This window comes from Lissotriton helveticus, chromosome 7 (assembly GCF_964261635.1).
Source record: "Lissotriton helveticus chromosome 7, aLisHel1.1, whole genome shotgun sequence".
In the NCBI taxonomy this organism is placed as follows: Eukaryota; Metazoa; Chordata; class Amphibia; order Caudata; family Salamandridae; genus Lissotriton; species Lissotriton helveticus.
The window spans coordinates 1,508,948,070-1,508,965,629 of record NC_136068.1 but is presented as its reverse complement, the minus strand read 5'-3'; the positions used below and the strand labels follow the sequence as shown (position 1 = coordinate 1,508,965,629).

Here is a 17,560-nt window from a genome sequence, read left to right as displayed (position 1 = left end):
TTAATAATATTTTATATTGAATATATATATATTGAATTAATTAATTCTAATAATATTGTAATAATAAAGCAAAGAAGTCTTAACATTTATGAAGACCAAAGTGTACTGCCTAAGATAAGAGGTTTTCTGGCCTTGTTCTGTATTACTTTATATTGAGTTTGATTAGAACAAACACAAAAGTTTTTTTTTATTCCGTATATTTAACCTCTTTGTAATCCAATATCCTCCATGTTATTTATTCACCTCCGTGTGTTCTCACAATTTCAAGTAAAAGTTCTTAAATCTATGTATAAATTTCTGTTTAGGGTAGAGCATAATCATACATTTTACGTAAAAAATATATGCGTTTTATTTTAATAGAAAATTACCGACACGATTATGGTTTTATTTTTGTACCCAAGATGTATCGATTTTATGGTGGCCCCTTCTAAAGCCCGAATCACAAGACTAAAAATGCTGATCGCATGGATCAGGAATGCGATAATTCATATTTTACCTCACCCGTTAATTATCTACACATCAAGTTGACAGGCAAATAGTGCTGCTATGCTATTAACTGGAGATAATTACACAAAAATTCCAAGAATATGCAGTATTCTTTGAGACTGGAACCACATTTTGTAAGTCATATCCTATTTCTGAGTTTGAACTCAGAACAGGAGGCATTCAGTGGACCTGGTAATTACCTTACTTTGCACTCACATCCGCTACATTTGTGATCAGGGCCTAACAAAATGTCCTCACAAGTAATATTACACATGAATCGGAAATCTGCTCAAAGTGTCAGGGAGCTAGCATTCCAGTGTGGTACTGCTAGGCGAAGTTAGTGCAAAACCACAAACTCACAAGTTTGACTAGTCACGAACGTTTTAAAATTGACCGTCATCAAGGATACAGACTCATATTTGCTCCTGTCAAGGCAGGAATAGTTCACATCCACCCTTAATATGGGTGCTCGTTTAGGTAAAGTTTTTTCTATTGGGGAAATATTCAGCAGGTTTAGGGCAGAGGGAACACAAAGATGAGTAAATAATGCACGTTTACTAAGCATTACCACATTCATGTGCATTACGCACGTAAGAACTTATGGAAAGCTGCGAATAGCCCAGGTTCCCGGGGCCTCATTTATGGGAAATGACGCATCGCTGCGGGAAAGCAGCGATGCGTCACTTCTCAGTGCGCACTCCTTGTGTCATACCTTGCGTCATATATACAGTATGACGCATCATGTCGCAAGGAGTTACAGATAAGTCAGTATTTCTGACGTATCTGTATGGCGCAAAAGTGACGCATTGCTGGAGTGTGTCACAAAAATAACCCAACTCCAGCAATGCGTCCTTTCACATACGGCAAGCCCCATGTGAAAGGGCCTGCGTCAGTCTTACGCCTGCTGTGAGACAGGCATACGATTTAGACGCAAAGGCGTCCTAGAAGTGACGCAGTGAAATCTCATAGATTTCACTGCGTCACTTCTATGAGGCTTTTTGCAGGGGAATGCCCTCCCTGCATACATTATACCTGATGCAGGTATAATGTAGCGCAGGGGTTTTACAAAGTGACACATCTGCTTAGATGCATTACTTTGTAAATAGTGAGCTACAGGTGGCATGTTTTACGCCGCCGATGCATCACAAAAAGTGACGCATCGGAAGCACACAACTGACGCATGAATGTTCTCCTAAAATCCTTTAACCCCCAGGCTGCGGCCGGAATACTGCGCCTGTGCGGCACTTTCCAATCGCGGGTGTGGTCATGCCGGCTCCCGGTCGTCATCAGCACACGCCCACCGTAACTGATGACGACCGGGAGCCGTCATCAGCCCTGAAGGGGTTATGAATCACAAAAATATCATAAATACTCCAAACATGGGTGTAAACTAATGGGAGTACATCTGTGGTAGTAATTTCACGAACGTGTATGTGAACTTGCCAAAAATGTGTATGGACAAAATTGGAGAGAAGTTTGAGAGTGGGGAGTGTCTATGAGGAATAACCATCATTTTCAAAAGTATGAAATCACGAAATTTATCAGCAAGGAGTCTTGGCAAGTTAAATCCTCAGGGAATTAGTTCCAGGTAACGTTGTAGGTTTCCGTAGATAACCGAGGTGACTGGAGGTTTAAATGTAATTCTTAAGTGATGCTCTGAGCATTTCTTAAACTTTGTGTGGTCTAATAAAAAAATATTTGCAATTAAGGGAAATGCGAATATTGTAGCTGCCATTGTGATTACTTTCGGAACCAATGGTGGAATTTTATAAAAATAAATGTTGTGATATCGCATTTAGTAGGAGAAGCATTTCTGTTTTGCAATGTGTTATGTTTTTTTGGGATCCGTATTGCTCAGGGACTAATTATATGACATTGTTCATGCTTTGTGGGAGAATGCCGCGTTTCTAGTATGGAAGAGTGCAGATATGTATTTGCCACTGGTTGCTTTCGACACTCCTCGCTTTTTTTCTCTCACACGTTTTTGCCTGAATTGTGGGATGCTGACTAATACTGTACTTTACAATCAGAAAGAATACTCAAAAGAAACTCTAACTAGAAATGCTTTGACTTACCTTGGCCTTTGAATTAAAGACGGACTTGGGGAAGATCTCAATAGTCACGTGAGATGTGAGAATGCGTGGGGGTTTGTAGGTCTCCAATAACTTCAGACCTGCGGTGCTATAAAACCACGGTGCACGATCCCACACTGGGACAGTCTTACTCCACGTTGGGTCTCCATTCCTTCGTATCAGACTCATAATTTCCATCATCCAGACTGTGCCTGTGATAAAAGAATTACAAAGAAGATCTGTCACTAAGAAAATTATACATTTAAATACATGTCTTAATATGTTACATTTTCTGTACCCAAAGGTCTCCAGACGTTTTCAATCCCGCCATAAATACAACAAATAAAAACAAGACTGTGTTATAAAAAACATGACATATCGAGGTAGAACAATGAAGAACCGAGGTCAAGCTCTAAGGGAAAAGGCAGACATCGAGTGACAAATAATTGACTGGGAGCATAAGATGAAAACGTTGCTGAAACAGAAATAAGTTTGGCTTTTTAAATAAACTGAAGTTAGTCATTAGTACTGTTGGAAAGTGAATTATTAGTGGGGGCAAATATGCATCTGCCACTGGCAATAAGGCCACTAACACAGTCTAAGGCTCATAAAATGATTCCCAAGCTCAACCCTTGGTAGCTTGGCTGCTGGAGAGAGTGCTGCGGGGCGGTGGGGTGGGGCGGGGGAGGGGTAGGATGGGGGCAGCAAACTCTGGCTTATGGCCGACCGGAGTTAAGTATATAACGCCATTTGCATTGCAGTGTGTGCAATGTAATATGTTTTATTTATTTATTTTTCATGTATTTAGCTCCGGTAGGCCGGAAGCCGGAGTTTACTACCCCCCGCCTCACCACCCGCAGCACTACCTCCAGGAGCCGCTACTGGGTATGATTAACTTTAAAGACAGGTATGTAATCCTTTAAAAATACCAATTCAGTAAATAATGAAGACACAACACACAATCAAAATCCAAGACCAATTTATAAAAATAGGAAATATTTCTTTCTTTCAAATGACATCAAAACGAAAAAAAATCAAATGTAGGGAACCAGAGATATACATTTACAAAGAAATGGCATAAAGAAACCTATAGTGCCTATTGGGACATCTGGTCACTCTAGACCGGGACAAAGTCAATGTTTCAGGCCCACTGTAATGGAGCACTGCGCCACTACCCCTCATGGTAGGTTTTGGTCAAAGTTTTACCCTCTGACTTAGAAACATTTCTAGAACTTTTCTTCCCGGGTCTCTCAAAGCTCTCAGCCATTCTGGATTCGGTGAGGGCTCACCAGCTTGCTGTATGACAAGCTCCCAGGCAACATTTTGGATGTCAGACCTCCGGAGCTTTCCAGCGGGACAAACCAGGGATCCAGGCCGGGATGCAGTTGAAGTGGGCAGCTTGGCTCCCGCAGTTGGTCCGGGTCAGGTTTCCTATGTTCTGACTTAGAAACTTTTCCAGAGCTTTTTCTTTAGGGGTCCCATGGTTCTCTTCACCTGGCTGGCTTCAGTGAGGGATTTGCCGGCATGGGTTTCAGCCAAATCCCAGTCAATCTCTGGATGTCAGACCTTCAGAGCTTTTGAGCGGACAAACCTGGATGGCTGTCAGTCTTGAGGTTGAGGATTGCCGGTTTTGCTTCCCAGGTCCAGTCGGAACACTTATGGAGCTTTTTTTCAAAGATGTTCTCCAAATTGCTGGAACTTCATTCTGAAGTTACTCAGAGGGTCCCAAAGTTCCCAAAAATTTCTCCAAGGGTCTGGAAGCTACAAGAAGGTCCTTGAAAGTTTGGGACATCAGTTTCCACAATGCACTTGGACAAAACCCTAATAAAATCCACTCGTAGTGCTCCAGGCTGGGAATTCTTATTGGTGATGGTCCAGATGAGCTCTGTTAACCCATAGCTTGCAGGGAGTCAACTCTTTAGTCCTTTTGAAGCAAGTCACTCCACAGAGCTGAAGTTCCAGATTGTGCAACAGGTGCAGTCTTCAGAGTGCAGGGCCTGGTTGGTGCAAATCGAACTTCTTAGCAGGACCCTTTTTCTTCCTTTTGTTTCAAGCAGCAGATCTGAGAGGCTCTGCCCCTCTGAGATACTTACTCCAAATTCTTCAGGTCAAGCAGGAAAGCACTTCTGTCCAATGAAGTGCCGTGCAACAACACATAATATAACTATATCCTCCAAAGTGTGGCATTATAGTCTCCCAAAGACCACAATTTCTCTAAAAAATACAACATAGCTGATTTTGAGCCAAGAGCTGGCTTAACCCATCTTCAGGATGGTACATCTCCATATTATCCCTCCCTCTTGCACCTGCTCATTCCTTAATTAATCCTGTTATCTGTCTGGGTTCAATAAATAAGGGTGTAATTTAACCTGGCTTCTCCTGCCCGTCTCCTCCTTCTATTGAAAATTATTGTTTACAACCCCTCTGCTCTGGCATTCCCATGTAGTAGAACCCTGCCCTCCTAGGGGCTACTTTTCACCTCACCAAAGCAGCCTGGTTAATCCACTTAACTCTGACCAAACAGGACAGATCACTGGAAGGCTGAATGTTGGCTTACAAACCAAAAAGTCTCATACCTTCTTGTCTGTACATTTAGGATAAAATCACAAATAACATATGGTTGGAATTATCAAAACCATTTAAGGAAGTACTTGAATTATATTTTTATGGCATCCTTGATGTTAGTTAGTATTTAATAACTTCTTGCCATGTTTGTTATATGGCCATTAGGGTCATTGTCGACATTGCTAAGTAAGCCTCAGCTCTGGTGCCATGATGCTGCTTTTACGAACGTTACTACATGACTTTATTTTGCAAGACTTTGTTTGTGCCTTTCACATGAGAACTGTCTGCTTTCTGCGTTCTCTGCAAAAAATAGGGGTGCCCAGGGAACAGGATAACATTGCAACAAGTACAGTTCAATTTAGTCAGGTGACAAGCAATTGAGAGAAAATCATTCCCTTTTCTCCAAATGGTTGCGCAGAGCTCGCAACAGACTTTCACTGGGGCAGCAAATGACTACATCCCACACCATTCTTTGCGCCAGGAGGCACCAGCATTGTCACTAATGCGCAAGAAGTGCTTAAAGGGTTTATCGGGCTCCCGCAGTGCGGGAGCTCGCAACAGACTTTCACTCGGTCAGCAAGGGACTACATCCCCACCATTGTTTGCGCCAGGAGGCACCAGCATCGTCACTAATGCACCAGAGGCGCTTAAAAGGTTTACCGGGCTCCTGCAGCGCAGGAGCTCACAATGGACTTTCATTGGGGCATCCAGGGACTACGCCCCCCACCATTCTTTGAGCCCGGAGGCACCAGCATCATCACTGACTTTCCAGAGGCGCTGGAAAGGTTTACCGGGCTCCTGCTGCCCGGGAGCTTGCAACGGACTTTTGCTGGGGCAGCCAGGAACTATGTCCCCCACCATTCTTTGTGCCAGGAGGTACCAGCATCGTCACTAACGCGCTGGAGGTGCTTAAAAGGTTTACGGGGCTCCCGAAGCATGGGAGCTCACAACAGACTTACATTGGGGTAGCCAGGGCCTACGTCCACCACTATTCTTTTCGCCAGGAGGCGCCAGCATTATCACTAACGTGCCTGAGGTGGTTAAAAGGTTTACTGGGCTCCTGCGGCGCAGGAGCTCACAATGGACTTTTACTGGGGTGACCTGGGACTACGTCCCCTACCATTCTTTGCCCCAGGTGGCACCAGCTTCATCACTAATGCACCACAGGTGCTTAAAATGTTTACTGGGCTCCCGCGGCATGGGAGCTCAGAACAGACTTTCACTGGTGCAGCCAGGGACTATGTCCCCCACCATTCTTTGCGCCAGGTTGGCCATGATTGTTATGTTTGCCTTAGTAGTAAAGTCCCTAGTTAAGTGTACTATGTGTGCCAGGGCTGGTAATGCAAATGCTGCTAGTGGGCCTGCAGCACTAATTGTGCCACCCAAACAAGGAGCTCTATAGAGAGAACTCAGGCCTGCCACTGCAGTGCCTGTGCACAGTTTGTTAAACTGCCATGTTCTGACAAGTGCACCTGCTTGCCAGGCCTTACCCTTCCCTTTTTCTGCACATCAGACACCCCTATGGTAGATCCAAGGTACCCCCCTGGGCAGGGTGCAGTGTATGTGAAAGGTAGAACATGTACTGAGGTGTACACCATGTCCTGACAGTGAAATACTCTCCATTTTGTTATTCACTGTTGAAAGGCCATCTTGCCTTTTGGACAGAATGGGGGGGCTGTGTAATATGTTTTGCAGCCTATCTTCCCAAAGACTTAAGATGGGGAGGTGAAGTTTAGTGTACCTGAACTCACAATGTAATAGCACATCTTTTTATGAAACCACTCTTTCAGAAGTTGCTGGGTTTCTGTGCTCCAACATTTCTGTCTATCTCTGCCTAGTTGTGGAATGACTGTCGGGATTTGAAAGTGATAGGATCTGGGGAATGTCTTGACCCAGGGGAGGAGGTGAGACAACAACAGGCTGACCTTCATCTGGAGTATAGGGGGAAGGAGTATCCCCCCCGGGGTGAAGAGGCCGGGGTTGCTGCCATAAAACAATGGTCCCATCTCCTGCTGAGTGATTGAGAATCCAGACCCCCAGTAATCAAAGGATGTAGGTGTCACTGGCAGGGAGGCACCTAGAACTGATTTGAACAGGAGTCAGTGCCCCCTGAACACAAAGACTTCAAAGACATTTAGGGGCATAACTATGAGAGCTGAAGCCCCTGAACTTTGGAGGAATGGAACTGTTCAAGACTGTAAAGGAGTGAAACTTCTTTGTGGTCAAGCGGAACCTCTGCCAAGGGAAAAGCAGCTGAAGAGACTGACCCTTGCTGTGTGTTCTGGGGCTGGCCCGCAGTTTGCTGATTTAACCAAGGAGAGGCTAAAGACACTTTGCTGTGTGCTGTGTCCCCCTGCTTGAAAGGACTTTGCTGTGTCCTGAAGTAACTTATTCCCGAGGAGAGCTGGCTCCCTGTTGTGGAAATTCAGGAACACAAAAGTTTCCAAGTGTGTCTCAGCGATGCTGTGTGTGTGTGCTTTTTTTCAGCCTGAGACCCTCGTAAGAATTGCCCTGTGATCGTGGGCACCTGGAATCCAAATGAGTCTCAGCGACGCTGTGTGCTTTTGATTTGGGCAGCCTGAGACCTTCGTGAGGGTTGCCCTGTGATCGTGTGCCCCCGGAACTCAAGTGAGTCTCAGCGCCATTGTGTGCATGTGCTTCGTGCAGCCTGAGACCTTCGTGAGGATTGCCCTCTGTTACCTTGCACAACCGGAGCTCAAGTGAGTCTCAGTGATGCTGTGTGCGTCTGCAGTGTTGCAGCCTGAGATCTTTGTCATTACCATTGGCCCAGACCGGCATGCCCAGAGAAGCTGTGCTGCCGGCCCGAGCCTGCCTTTGCCAGGAAGGGACCTCGAACCATACCCATCGGGGGGTGGGGGCCCGAGTTCCACTGCCCCAAAATCAACGAAGTTGCATCAGAGGCCCAAGTCGCGAGTAGAGGAGAGTGAGGTCGCACTCCCCAGGTACCACTAAGCAAGTGTGCGTGTGTCGCTGCCTGGGGCGGGTTGCGGGCTTCGAGAGAACCGCTTTCTGCTTTTCCCATTCTCACAGCACAAGCCTCTGCCCAAGCTCATATCGCGGCCCGTACTTGCAGAGGAGTGGCAGTATCAGGGCTGGAGTGTGGAGCTGCACTTTGTTTTCCACCATACCCATGTTTGGGGCATATTTTGGCAGAAGCTCACCGCGTGTCAGTAAGAGTGGCATCGAGAACGTCCAGAGCACTGTGATCGGTGCCAGAGTTCATGATTGTTGCATTACACATTGCATTATTTTTGCATTACAAACTGTCTGATTGTTGCGTTACGCATTGCATTATTTTGGCATTATGAACTGCCTCATTGTTGCATAACAAATTGCATTATTTTGACATTACAAAGTGCCTGATTCTCACATCATGAACTGCATAGCATTGCATTAGGACTGCATTGGATCATAGACAATTGTTCCTTACTACTGCACGAACATACAAGGGCTTGCTGACCTAATAACCAGCAAGGTGAAATATTACAAATATGCATATGTTGGATTTCTATCGTGGGGTCTCATCGGGTATCTTTTTATATAAACATATAAATGTTTTTGTATGAAACTTGTGTGGCGTCCATTTGTGGTGTCATCATTTGGGTTGCTGAGAGCATGGTTGCAAATACTTTATACATTTGCCTTGGAGATAAGCCTGGCTGCTCGTGCCAAGCTACAGAGGGGGTGAGCAGGGGTTATCTGAGAAGGTGTCCTTCCTTTCCCTGACTTAGAAGCGAGGGTCCATATTTGGCCTGAGGTACCTACCTCAGCCAACTAGAGACTCTCAGTTCTAACAATAAATATCAGTTATGTTCTTAATATAGTTGAATAGTTTCCATACTATTATTAGGTATGAAAGTACAACACTGCTGAAATGTTATTACACATCACTTTCTTTTCCAATCAAAATTATAACCATTGCACAAATGGCTGTCATTACATTTTGTGAATGCACCTGATGTATTAGTAGCCAAGTGATCGACTAAAGTAGATCACTTTCTTATATTCACATCATTTAAGGTCACATCAATTGGGGGAATCATAAATATTCATAAGCAATTTCCGAAAACTGCACTTCACTCATTTGATCCCACCTAGTAGTATGATAGATATGGTGAAATCCTGGGGCTGGAAGGCAAGAACCCACACAATTATTAAGAATGCTGAAACATGCTGTTTTACTACAAATCGGATAAATACTTTTCCATACAGGGTCTTTCATTGCCTAACGTGAAGTCCCCTCTGAAAATTTACACTAATTATTCCCAACCCTAACCTCACGTTTTTCACATTCCTCTTGCATCACCCACAAAATAAACTTTTTACCCTGCCTAATCCTAAATCTAGGATGCACATTTCATTTCTCAACGTTCTCCTCAACCTTTTCTATAGCTTTTATAAGCCCTGCTTTCTCAGCAATAGTAGCAGCTCCTACTCTTTTCTGCCACTATACTCTCTAATAAAACTATGTTTCACATCTGTCAATATGCACACACGCTTTCCATCACTATCAGTATTATAATTATGGAATATATTGTATCTAATATTTTTATTAGTAAATATTGGAAATTCTATCTTCTAACAATTTATCAATGGAAAAATTATAATTCCTGTGTTTTTCGTCAAGAATGTTTTGCCCTATCAATATAAACAGGTACATACTACAAACTTAGCTATAGGAAAGAGAAAGGTATAAATATTTCACTCATTCAGAAAACAGATGAGTACAAATGAAGCAGTTTGTCACAATCATAAATAATCTATTTTCATCTAAAAAGTTAGCCTATGTATTTCCATAAACACGTTATTTGACCTACCTCTATAACCTAGTGTTTTATCTCTGACATTTTCATATGATGTAGCATTTGATTTGGTTGAGGCAGACCTAGCATGAAAATAAGAACTTACCAGAATCGTTAGTAATATTATCATTAGAAACATTATTAAACTATCATTAAAACTAAGCAAAGTTTTGCTTTGCATGAAGCTATCTTCTCTATATAAAAGATCAACAAAAACAAAATCAGTATCTCTAAACATGTTAAACAATTATCAAAACTTCAAAAGAATTCTGCAAATACTCTTTCAGGAGTCTTTTTGTGGGTAAAAGAACTAATGTAGGCAGAAGAAAGTGATTCAGTTCATATAGAACGAGGTCAGCAACTCTTTATGAAGTCATTTAGGGAGATTACTGTATTCAGAAGGATATCTCCAGCTACTACAAAATTACCCTTCTCAAGTTGCAGGCAGAACATAAAAAATATTCTACAGATGAAAATCCATTATAAGAATTTGGGCAAAAAAAATGTGTCTTCAAATATGTGCAAAATAAAAAATTCCAACTAGGATAATTATGCAAGCACACTATAACAACTCAGAGTGTTTCTTCTTTAAGATCAAAAATCATTTCCATCAGTTTGTCAGAAAAGTATTCAAAATAGATCACCATCATTTCTCAGTTCATATCTATTCATGGAGGTTCATGGAGGTTCCTCCAACAGAATTCAATCGTCTCTCAGATGAATGTCTTTTTTTTTCTTCCTTAATCTTTACCAAATATGCCCACTCATGAGATCTATATTTTTTATTTGACCCTCTTTTTCTTGTTTAGGTTCTTTGTCATTCAGATCTAGACTGTTGTAGCTATTTTATCTATATTTTCTTTCAGACAGTCACCTCTTTGTAATGCTCATTTTCCTTCTCTGACAAATTCAGACAGATCAGCTTGTATCAAGCTTCTAATATTCTGTCGGATTTGGTCTATTCGCCTTGCTTTGATCTTCACTTCTTCCATAAGGTGGATAACTAGCAACTAGAATATAATACGTTACTCTTGGAGTTTTCACATTTTGAGTTTTAGAATTTAGATTTTCTTGTTTTTTTGTTGTCCTTCTTCTTGAACTCAATGTTTTCACTCCTGGATCAACATTGCAAAGTTGAACTTGACCCTGTAACACATTTGTTTTTATCCTCAAAGCTTCATCCAAAGTCTTCACTCTTTTCGCGTGCGAAGCCTGGAGCCAGTGCTGCAAGCCTCCACACTTCACAAAAGTGTCCCTTACTAAGATCACTTAGCAGGAGACATTCCAAAGCAGCTCTAAACAGTGTTTTCAAGCATGTTTCTTTACCACAAACCAGTCTATAGGTCATGGCAGTATACCCAGGACCTGAAAGTTAATAGTCTCCAGTGGACTACAGTTCATATTTTGCCCTCACTAAAGTCACTGTGCAAAAGATGACTGCAGATCTACCAACAATAACCTGACTGTGCAGGTTTAAATTGCAAATTCAGCCTATTAAAATAACCACTTTCGACCGGCCTAATCCCTCCTTTTAAATAATAGTAAGTCACCCCAGTAAGCCTTAATGCAGAGACCATGGTATTTAAAAGTAGGACACATAGTTGCATAATCTCCAAAATACTCTTAAAGTGACAAGGCCCCCTAAGGCGGTTTGCAGTGCAGCAAGGTTAGGTGCTCCATCGGAAAGTATAGGGAGTAAACATTGAAATATAGTTGTTATCTTTTCCTAGGAACCAGCTAAAAAGTTCAGTCCTTGATATTTTAAAATATGTATTACATACTCAATTCATTGATAAAGTCAGATTCTGATTAAATAACTTAGAAAAGGAGCTTTTAACCGCATGCGTGCGGCCGCGATTTTCGCGCTGTGCGGCTTTTTTTTTAAAAACGCGTTACATGACGAGCTGACCTCGTCATGAGCATGCGAGCGGCGCAACTCATGATGAGCTCAGCTCGTCATGAGCATGGAAGGGGTTAAAAAGTCACCTTTTGACTGGCTAAAGCCTCAAGAAGCCCTTTTGCATGAGTTAAAAACTGTCACCAAGTTGCGGAATACAAAGTGGAGACAAATGCCTTGGGTGTGGGGACACGTTCCATTCCTCTGGCAGACTGACTATCTGGCCAGTGCTCAGGAACCTAATAATCTTAAATGAGGCATATGTTACAGAGAGATGTCGCTAATCCCTGAGTTTGCTCTCTTCCTTTGTCCACCTAATCACTCTGGCTGCAGACCCAGGACCTCATTTATGTTTTTTTGGTCATATTGCATTGCTGTCCTTTTCCCCTGTGCTAGCGCACAATGGGCTGCTGTGCGCCAACACAGGCACCTTTGCATCATGGTGCAAGGGTGCCTGCGTTGCAGGGATGATTATTTTTGTGCTGGAAGGGAATCCTTCCTGCACAAAAACAATCACAAGAGGATTTTTCCTCTTTCTATGTGTGCTGCACTGCAGCAGCACACATAGAAAGAGGAAAAATGAGGGGAAATAAATAGTTCTCCTTGTTGTCAATCAATCAATCAATCAATCAAGTCATTTATAGAGCGCACTACTCACCCGTAGGGTCTCAAGGCGCTAGGTGGGGGGGGGGTGCCGTTACTGCTCGAACAGCCAGGTCTTGAGCTTCTTCCTGAAGGAGAGGTGGTCTTGGGCCAGGCGCAGGTCGGTCGGGGGTGAGTTCCAGGTCTTGGCGGCCAGGTAGGAGAAGGACCTTCCTCCTGTTGTCGCTCTTCGGATGCGGGGGACGGCGGCGAGGGCGTGGCTGGTTGATCTGAGGTGGCGCTTGGGAGTGTAGAAGTTGATTCGGTTGTTGAGGTAGCTCGGGCCTTGGTCGTGTAGGGCTTTGTGCGCGTGGGTGAGGAGACGGAAGGTGATTCTTTTGTTGACGGGGAGCCAGTGCAGGTCTCTCAGATGTCCGGAGATGTGGCTGTTTCGTGGGATGTCGAGGATGAGTCTGGCTGAGGCGTTCTGGATCCGCTGGAGTCTTTTCTGGAGCTTGGCGGTGGTTCCGGCGTAGAGGGCGTTGCCGTAGTCCAGTCGGCTGGTGACGAGGGCCTGGGTGACAGTCTTCCTGGTCTCGGTGGGGATCCACCAGAAGATCTTCCGTAGCATGCGTAGGATGTTGAAGCATGACGAGGAGACGGCGTTGACTTGTCTGGTCATGGAGAGGGAGGAGTCCAGGATGAAGCCCAGGTTGCGTGCGTGGTCCGTCGGTTTGGGTGCGGTGCCCAGGGCGGGGGGCCACCAGGAGTCGTCCCAGGCGGAGGGCGAGGAGCCCAGGATGAGGACCTCCGTCTTGTCTGAGTTCAGTTTCAGGCGGCTGGTCATCATCCATTCGGCTACATCTCTCATCCCTTCGTGCAGGTTGGCTCTGGCGGCGGCGGGGTCGTTGGTCAGGGAGAGGATCAGCTGGGTGTCGTCGGCGTAGGAGATTATGTTGAGGTTGTGTTGGCGTGCGATGGCCGCGAGGGGGCTCATGTAGACGTTGAAGAGGGTGGGGCTCAGCGAGGATCCTTGAGGGACGCCGCAGATGACTTCGGTGGCCTCTGACTTGTACGGTGGTAGGCGGACTCTCTGTGTTCTTCCGTTGAGGAAGGAGGTGATCCATTCCAGTGCCTTCTCCTGGATTCCGATGTTGCCGAGGCGCTGTATTAGGGTGCGGTGGCAGACAGTGTCGAAGGCCGCGGAGAGGTCCAAGAGGATGAGGGCCGCTGTTTCTCCGTTGTCCATCAGGGTTCGGATGTCATCGGTGGCAGCGATGAGGGCGGTCTCGGTGCTGTGGTTGGCTCGGAAGCCAGACTGTGAGGGGTCGAGGGATCCGTTCGTCTCGAGGAAGGCGGCCAGCTGTTTGTTGACGGTCTTCTCGATGACTTTGGCCGGGAACGGGAGGAGCGAGATGGGACGGTAATTCTTGAGTTCGGTGGGGTCTGCTGTAGGTTTCTTGAGAAGAGCGCTGAGTTCTGCGTGCTTCCAGCTCTCCGGGAAGGTGGCGGTGTCGAAGGAGGTGTTGATAATGTCCCGCAGGTGGGGTGCGGGCAGGGGTCAGTCGGAGATCCGGAGTGGACGGAGTTCATTGTGCGGATGGTGTCTTCGGTGCTGATCGGAGTCCAGGTGCGGAGGGTGGTGGTGGGTGGCGTTGTTGCGGTTGTGGCGTGCGTTGGTTGGATGCTGAAGCTGTTGTGTATGTCCGTGATCTTGTTGTGGAAGTAGGACGCGAGGGAGTTGCAGAGGTCTTGCGACGGGGTGATGTCATTGTTTCCGGCGTTGGGGTTGGAGAGCTCTTTCACGATGTTGAAGAGTTCCTTGCAGTTGTGTGCATTGTTGTCCAGCCGGTCCTTGTATGTATTTTTCTTGGTGGCGCGGATCAGTTGGTGGTGTTTCCGGGTGGCGAGCTTGAGGGTGGTCATGTTGTCCGTAGTTGGTTCCCTTCTCCATACTTTCTCGAGGGCTCGGCAGTTCTTCTTGGAGCTCTTGAGTTCGTCGATGAACCATGGGGTTTTTCTCCTGCCGGGTCTGCTGGGCGGGGTCCTCAGAGGGGCGAGTTCGTCCGCGCAGTTGTTGATCCACTTCGTGAGGTTGTCGGCGGCCTGACTGGGGTTCGCTGAGCTGGCGGGAGGGTGCTGGCTCAGGGAAGCGGTGAGCTGGTCGGCTGTGATCTTGTTCCAGCTTCTTCGGGCAACCTGTTGCTGGTGTTGGTGGATCGTCGTTCTTTTGAAGGTGAAGTGGACGCAGCTGTGGTCCGTCCTGTGGAGTCCTGTTGCGTGGCTGAAGGTGACGTCTTTGCTGGATGAGAAGACGGCGTCGAGTGTGTGTCCGGCGAGGTGCCTCACTTACGCCTCCCCTGGGGAGGCATTCGTTTTTGGCGCTGCCTCAGACTTACGATTTCTCGTAAATCTGGAACAGTGTCAAAAAGCCACCGATCTTGCTGGGAACGCTCCAACAAAAGCCATGGAACGCCACTTTCACTCAGTTTTCTGCGTAAAAAAGGCATACATTTATAAGGCCATGAAAAGCCATGTAACATGGTTTAAGTGGCCTTATAACTATGCCAGTGGCACCGGAACGTAAAAATAGTGACGTTTGGGTGGCGCAAAAGTGCCAGGAGGGCTTCATAAATGAGACCCCTAGTTTTATGAGAGCTGCCCCAGAGCATGTTTTGAGTAAATATAGAGGAGGGGTTGATCATTTGCCTGGTAATACTTCTAGGTGGAGCTCTGCAGGCAGGACGAAAGATTCTGGCATCTTGGTTTAGATAGAGAGAGGAATTGTGGAATTGTTTGTAGTTACATTGGAATTGGTCCTCTCTGCAGGGCTACCACTAAACGTTTTGCCTTCCTCCTCCTCTTTGGCTTAATTATTTGTTGTTACCTTTAGGATGTTATGCACTTTACCGCTGTTAACCAGTGCTAAAGTGCTTGCTCCTTAAAATGTGGTAACATTGGAATATCCACAACTGGCATATTTAATTTACTAATAAGTTCTTAGTCATGTGAAATACCTGTGCCGAAGGCCTATACATGAAATGCTACTAGTGGGCCTGCAGCACTGAATGCGTCACCCACTTAAGTAGCCCTTTAACTGCGTGACAGACCAGCCATTGCAGAGCCTCTGTGTGCAGTTTGAACTGCCATGCCAACCTGGCAAGTTAAACCACTTGTCTAACAAAATGGAGGGACTTTGAGCACATCAAGGTCCAGCATACATGCTCCAAATAAACTAGAGAATGTATAAAGTGTATGTAGTACCTAGTGAAATATGTGTGTCTATGTAGATCATTGACGGTTCTGCAGGTTGTGCTGGGAGCGTGACTCTGCAGGAACAAATACCCTTACACATCTAGATAGGTGCCATGCTTTATCATAGGGTGTTTGCTACCTGTTGGGTCGGCACTGCAATGCCCGATGGGCACCCACAATGGAGGCTCTTTGTCGTAGATCTTCTTGTTTGCAGTTTTGTGAAGTGCGGGTGTGGGGGCATAAGGAATCGATTGGTGTTAAAGTGTGAAAAGTGTGAAGTTTAAAAATAGGATAAGAGGTACTTTTTAGGAAAAACTTTAATGAGCAAGTTCTCTTCCTGTATTAAAATATGTGATGCTATTTATCAGACTTTAGTTATCTTAGATAGCTATAGGTCAACATGTTGCTAGATTTTGTGTAGTCATAACAATGATATGGGAGCTATTCATCAGGAACAATATTTACCTAATCTACTTTGTGATTAGAGTTTTTATGTATAAGTTCATGGATTTGTTCCCAATCACACATACCTTACTTTTGGTATTGATTTACAAAACTAAATTAGTCCATGACCAGTAGTTTGAAGACACTCACTAAACAGTAAAAATAAAATCAAACAGTTGAATTGCAAATTTATTTTTACACAAAAAGCATGCTTTCTTGTTTGCACAAATTGTATGCTCTTTGTTGGATCAAATTATGATCCCTGTACATATAAAAACACCACATGATGAACATGACATATACTATTGAAAGTCCATCACAATTATTCACCCACCCCAATAGGGTAAATTTTCAACTCCTTCAGTTGTATACATTAGCATGCCCTTTACGTACTTAAAGAAATTATTTAATGTTGGGATCAGTTGACCCTGCTTGGTTCAAAGTAGGAATAGTATTCCATTCTCTGATACGTGGTCTGCTATGCCGTTCTTACAGTTTGGTCAGAACCGGCTCTCTGGACAACCTACCCTTGTGTGCTGACTTGGAAGTGTTGGCGCACGGGTAGGTTCACAGTATTTAACCTGTTACTAACAGTTTAAAAGAAACCAGGTATTTCCAGTGTGGGACCCGCCCTGCAACTAAACGCTGGAATTGGGAGTTGAGTTTTTCCCAGAATGGTTTAGTCAGCTTTTTATCTTCTTCGGAATCGGGAAATTGAGATCAAATGCGTCAGCCATCTTGTCACTGTAATAGGAGTTCGGCCTAATTGTGGATGTGCACTCTTAGATTTCAGAATCTTTACAGTTTTTTTCCTAAACATTAAAAGGGGTATAATGGAATCTTGTTCATAGTGCAAACAACCAAGTTGTTCCCCAAAAGTGAGTGGATTTAGGACCACTTTCTGATGGTCTTAGAGAAAGGGGGTTGCTTAATGGCTCTGTTGTCAGTTCGAGTAGATGTTTAGCTCCTCATTTTGGGGTGTTCATGTGAGCGGCCTCCATGGCTTTATTTAGGCACTAGCAGCCTGTCCTGACGTTGTCCGGGGATGAAATGTTATGTGTGTAATGTTTCACAGCGTTTTTTATATGTGCCTCCTTAGCTGTCCCGTATTTGCATCTCCTTAGTTCTGTGTGCGTCCTCAGCTTTAAGTTTTTAAACTTTTGTGTGTGCAAGTGTGTTGTGTTTGATGTTAATGTGACCGTGCCCCTTCACTTTGTAATGTTTTTGGAAGGTGTTTGTGTGGTTCTGCATGCAGTGTTAGTAAGTGCGTTGTTTATATGTGGCTTGTTAGGTGGCCCGTATTTGCAGCTCCTTCGCTGTGTGTGCGTCCTCAGCTTTAAGTAGTATCCGGCTTGATTCCGTGCTTGCGAGGGCTGGTTTGAGGCCCCGAGCGTTGTCTTTCACGTTAACGTGTGTACGCTGAGAGTGCCCTGCAT

General features: G+C 44.8%; 1 protein-coding gene across 1 annotated transcript in view; it reads right to left on the bottom strand.

Annotated features, from left to right (window-relative positions):
* The window catches only part of LOC144767508 (sulfotransferase 2B1-like), a 465,586-nt gene that overhangs the window by 245,142 nt on the left and 202,884 nt on the right, over positions 1 to 17,560 (bottom strand). Inside the window, exon 3 of the mRNA XM_078650925.1 lies at positions 2,562 to 2,770. Coding sequence (XP_078507051.1) covers positions 2,562 to 2,770 — 209 coding nt within the window. The remainder of the gene's footprint in view (positions 1 to 2,561; positions 2,771 to 17,560) is intronic.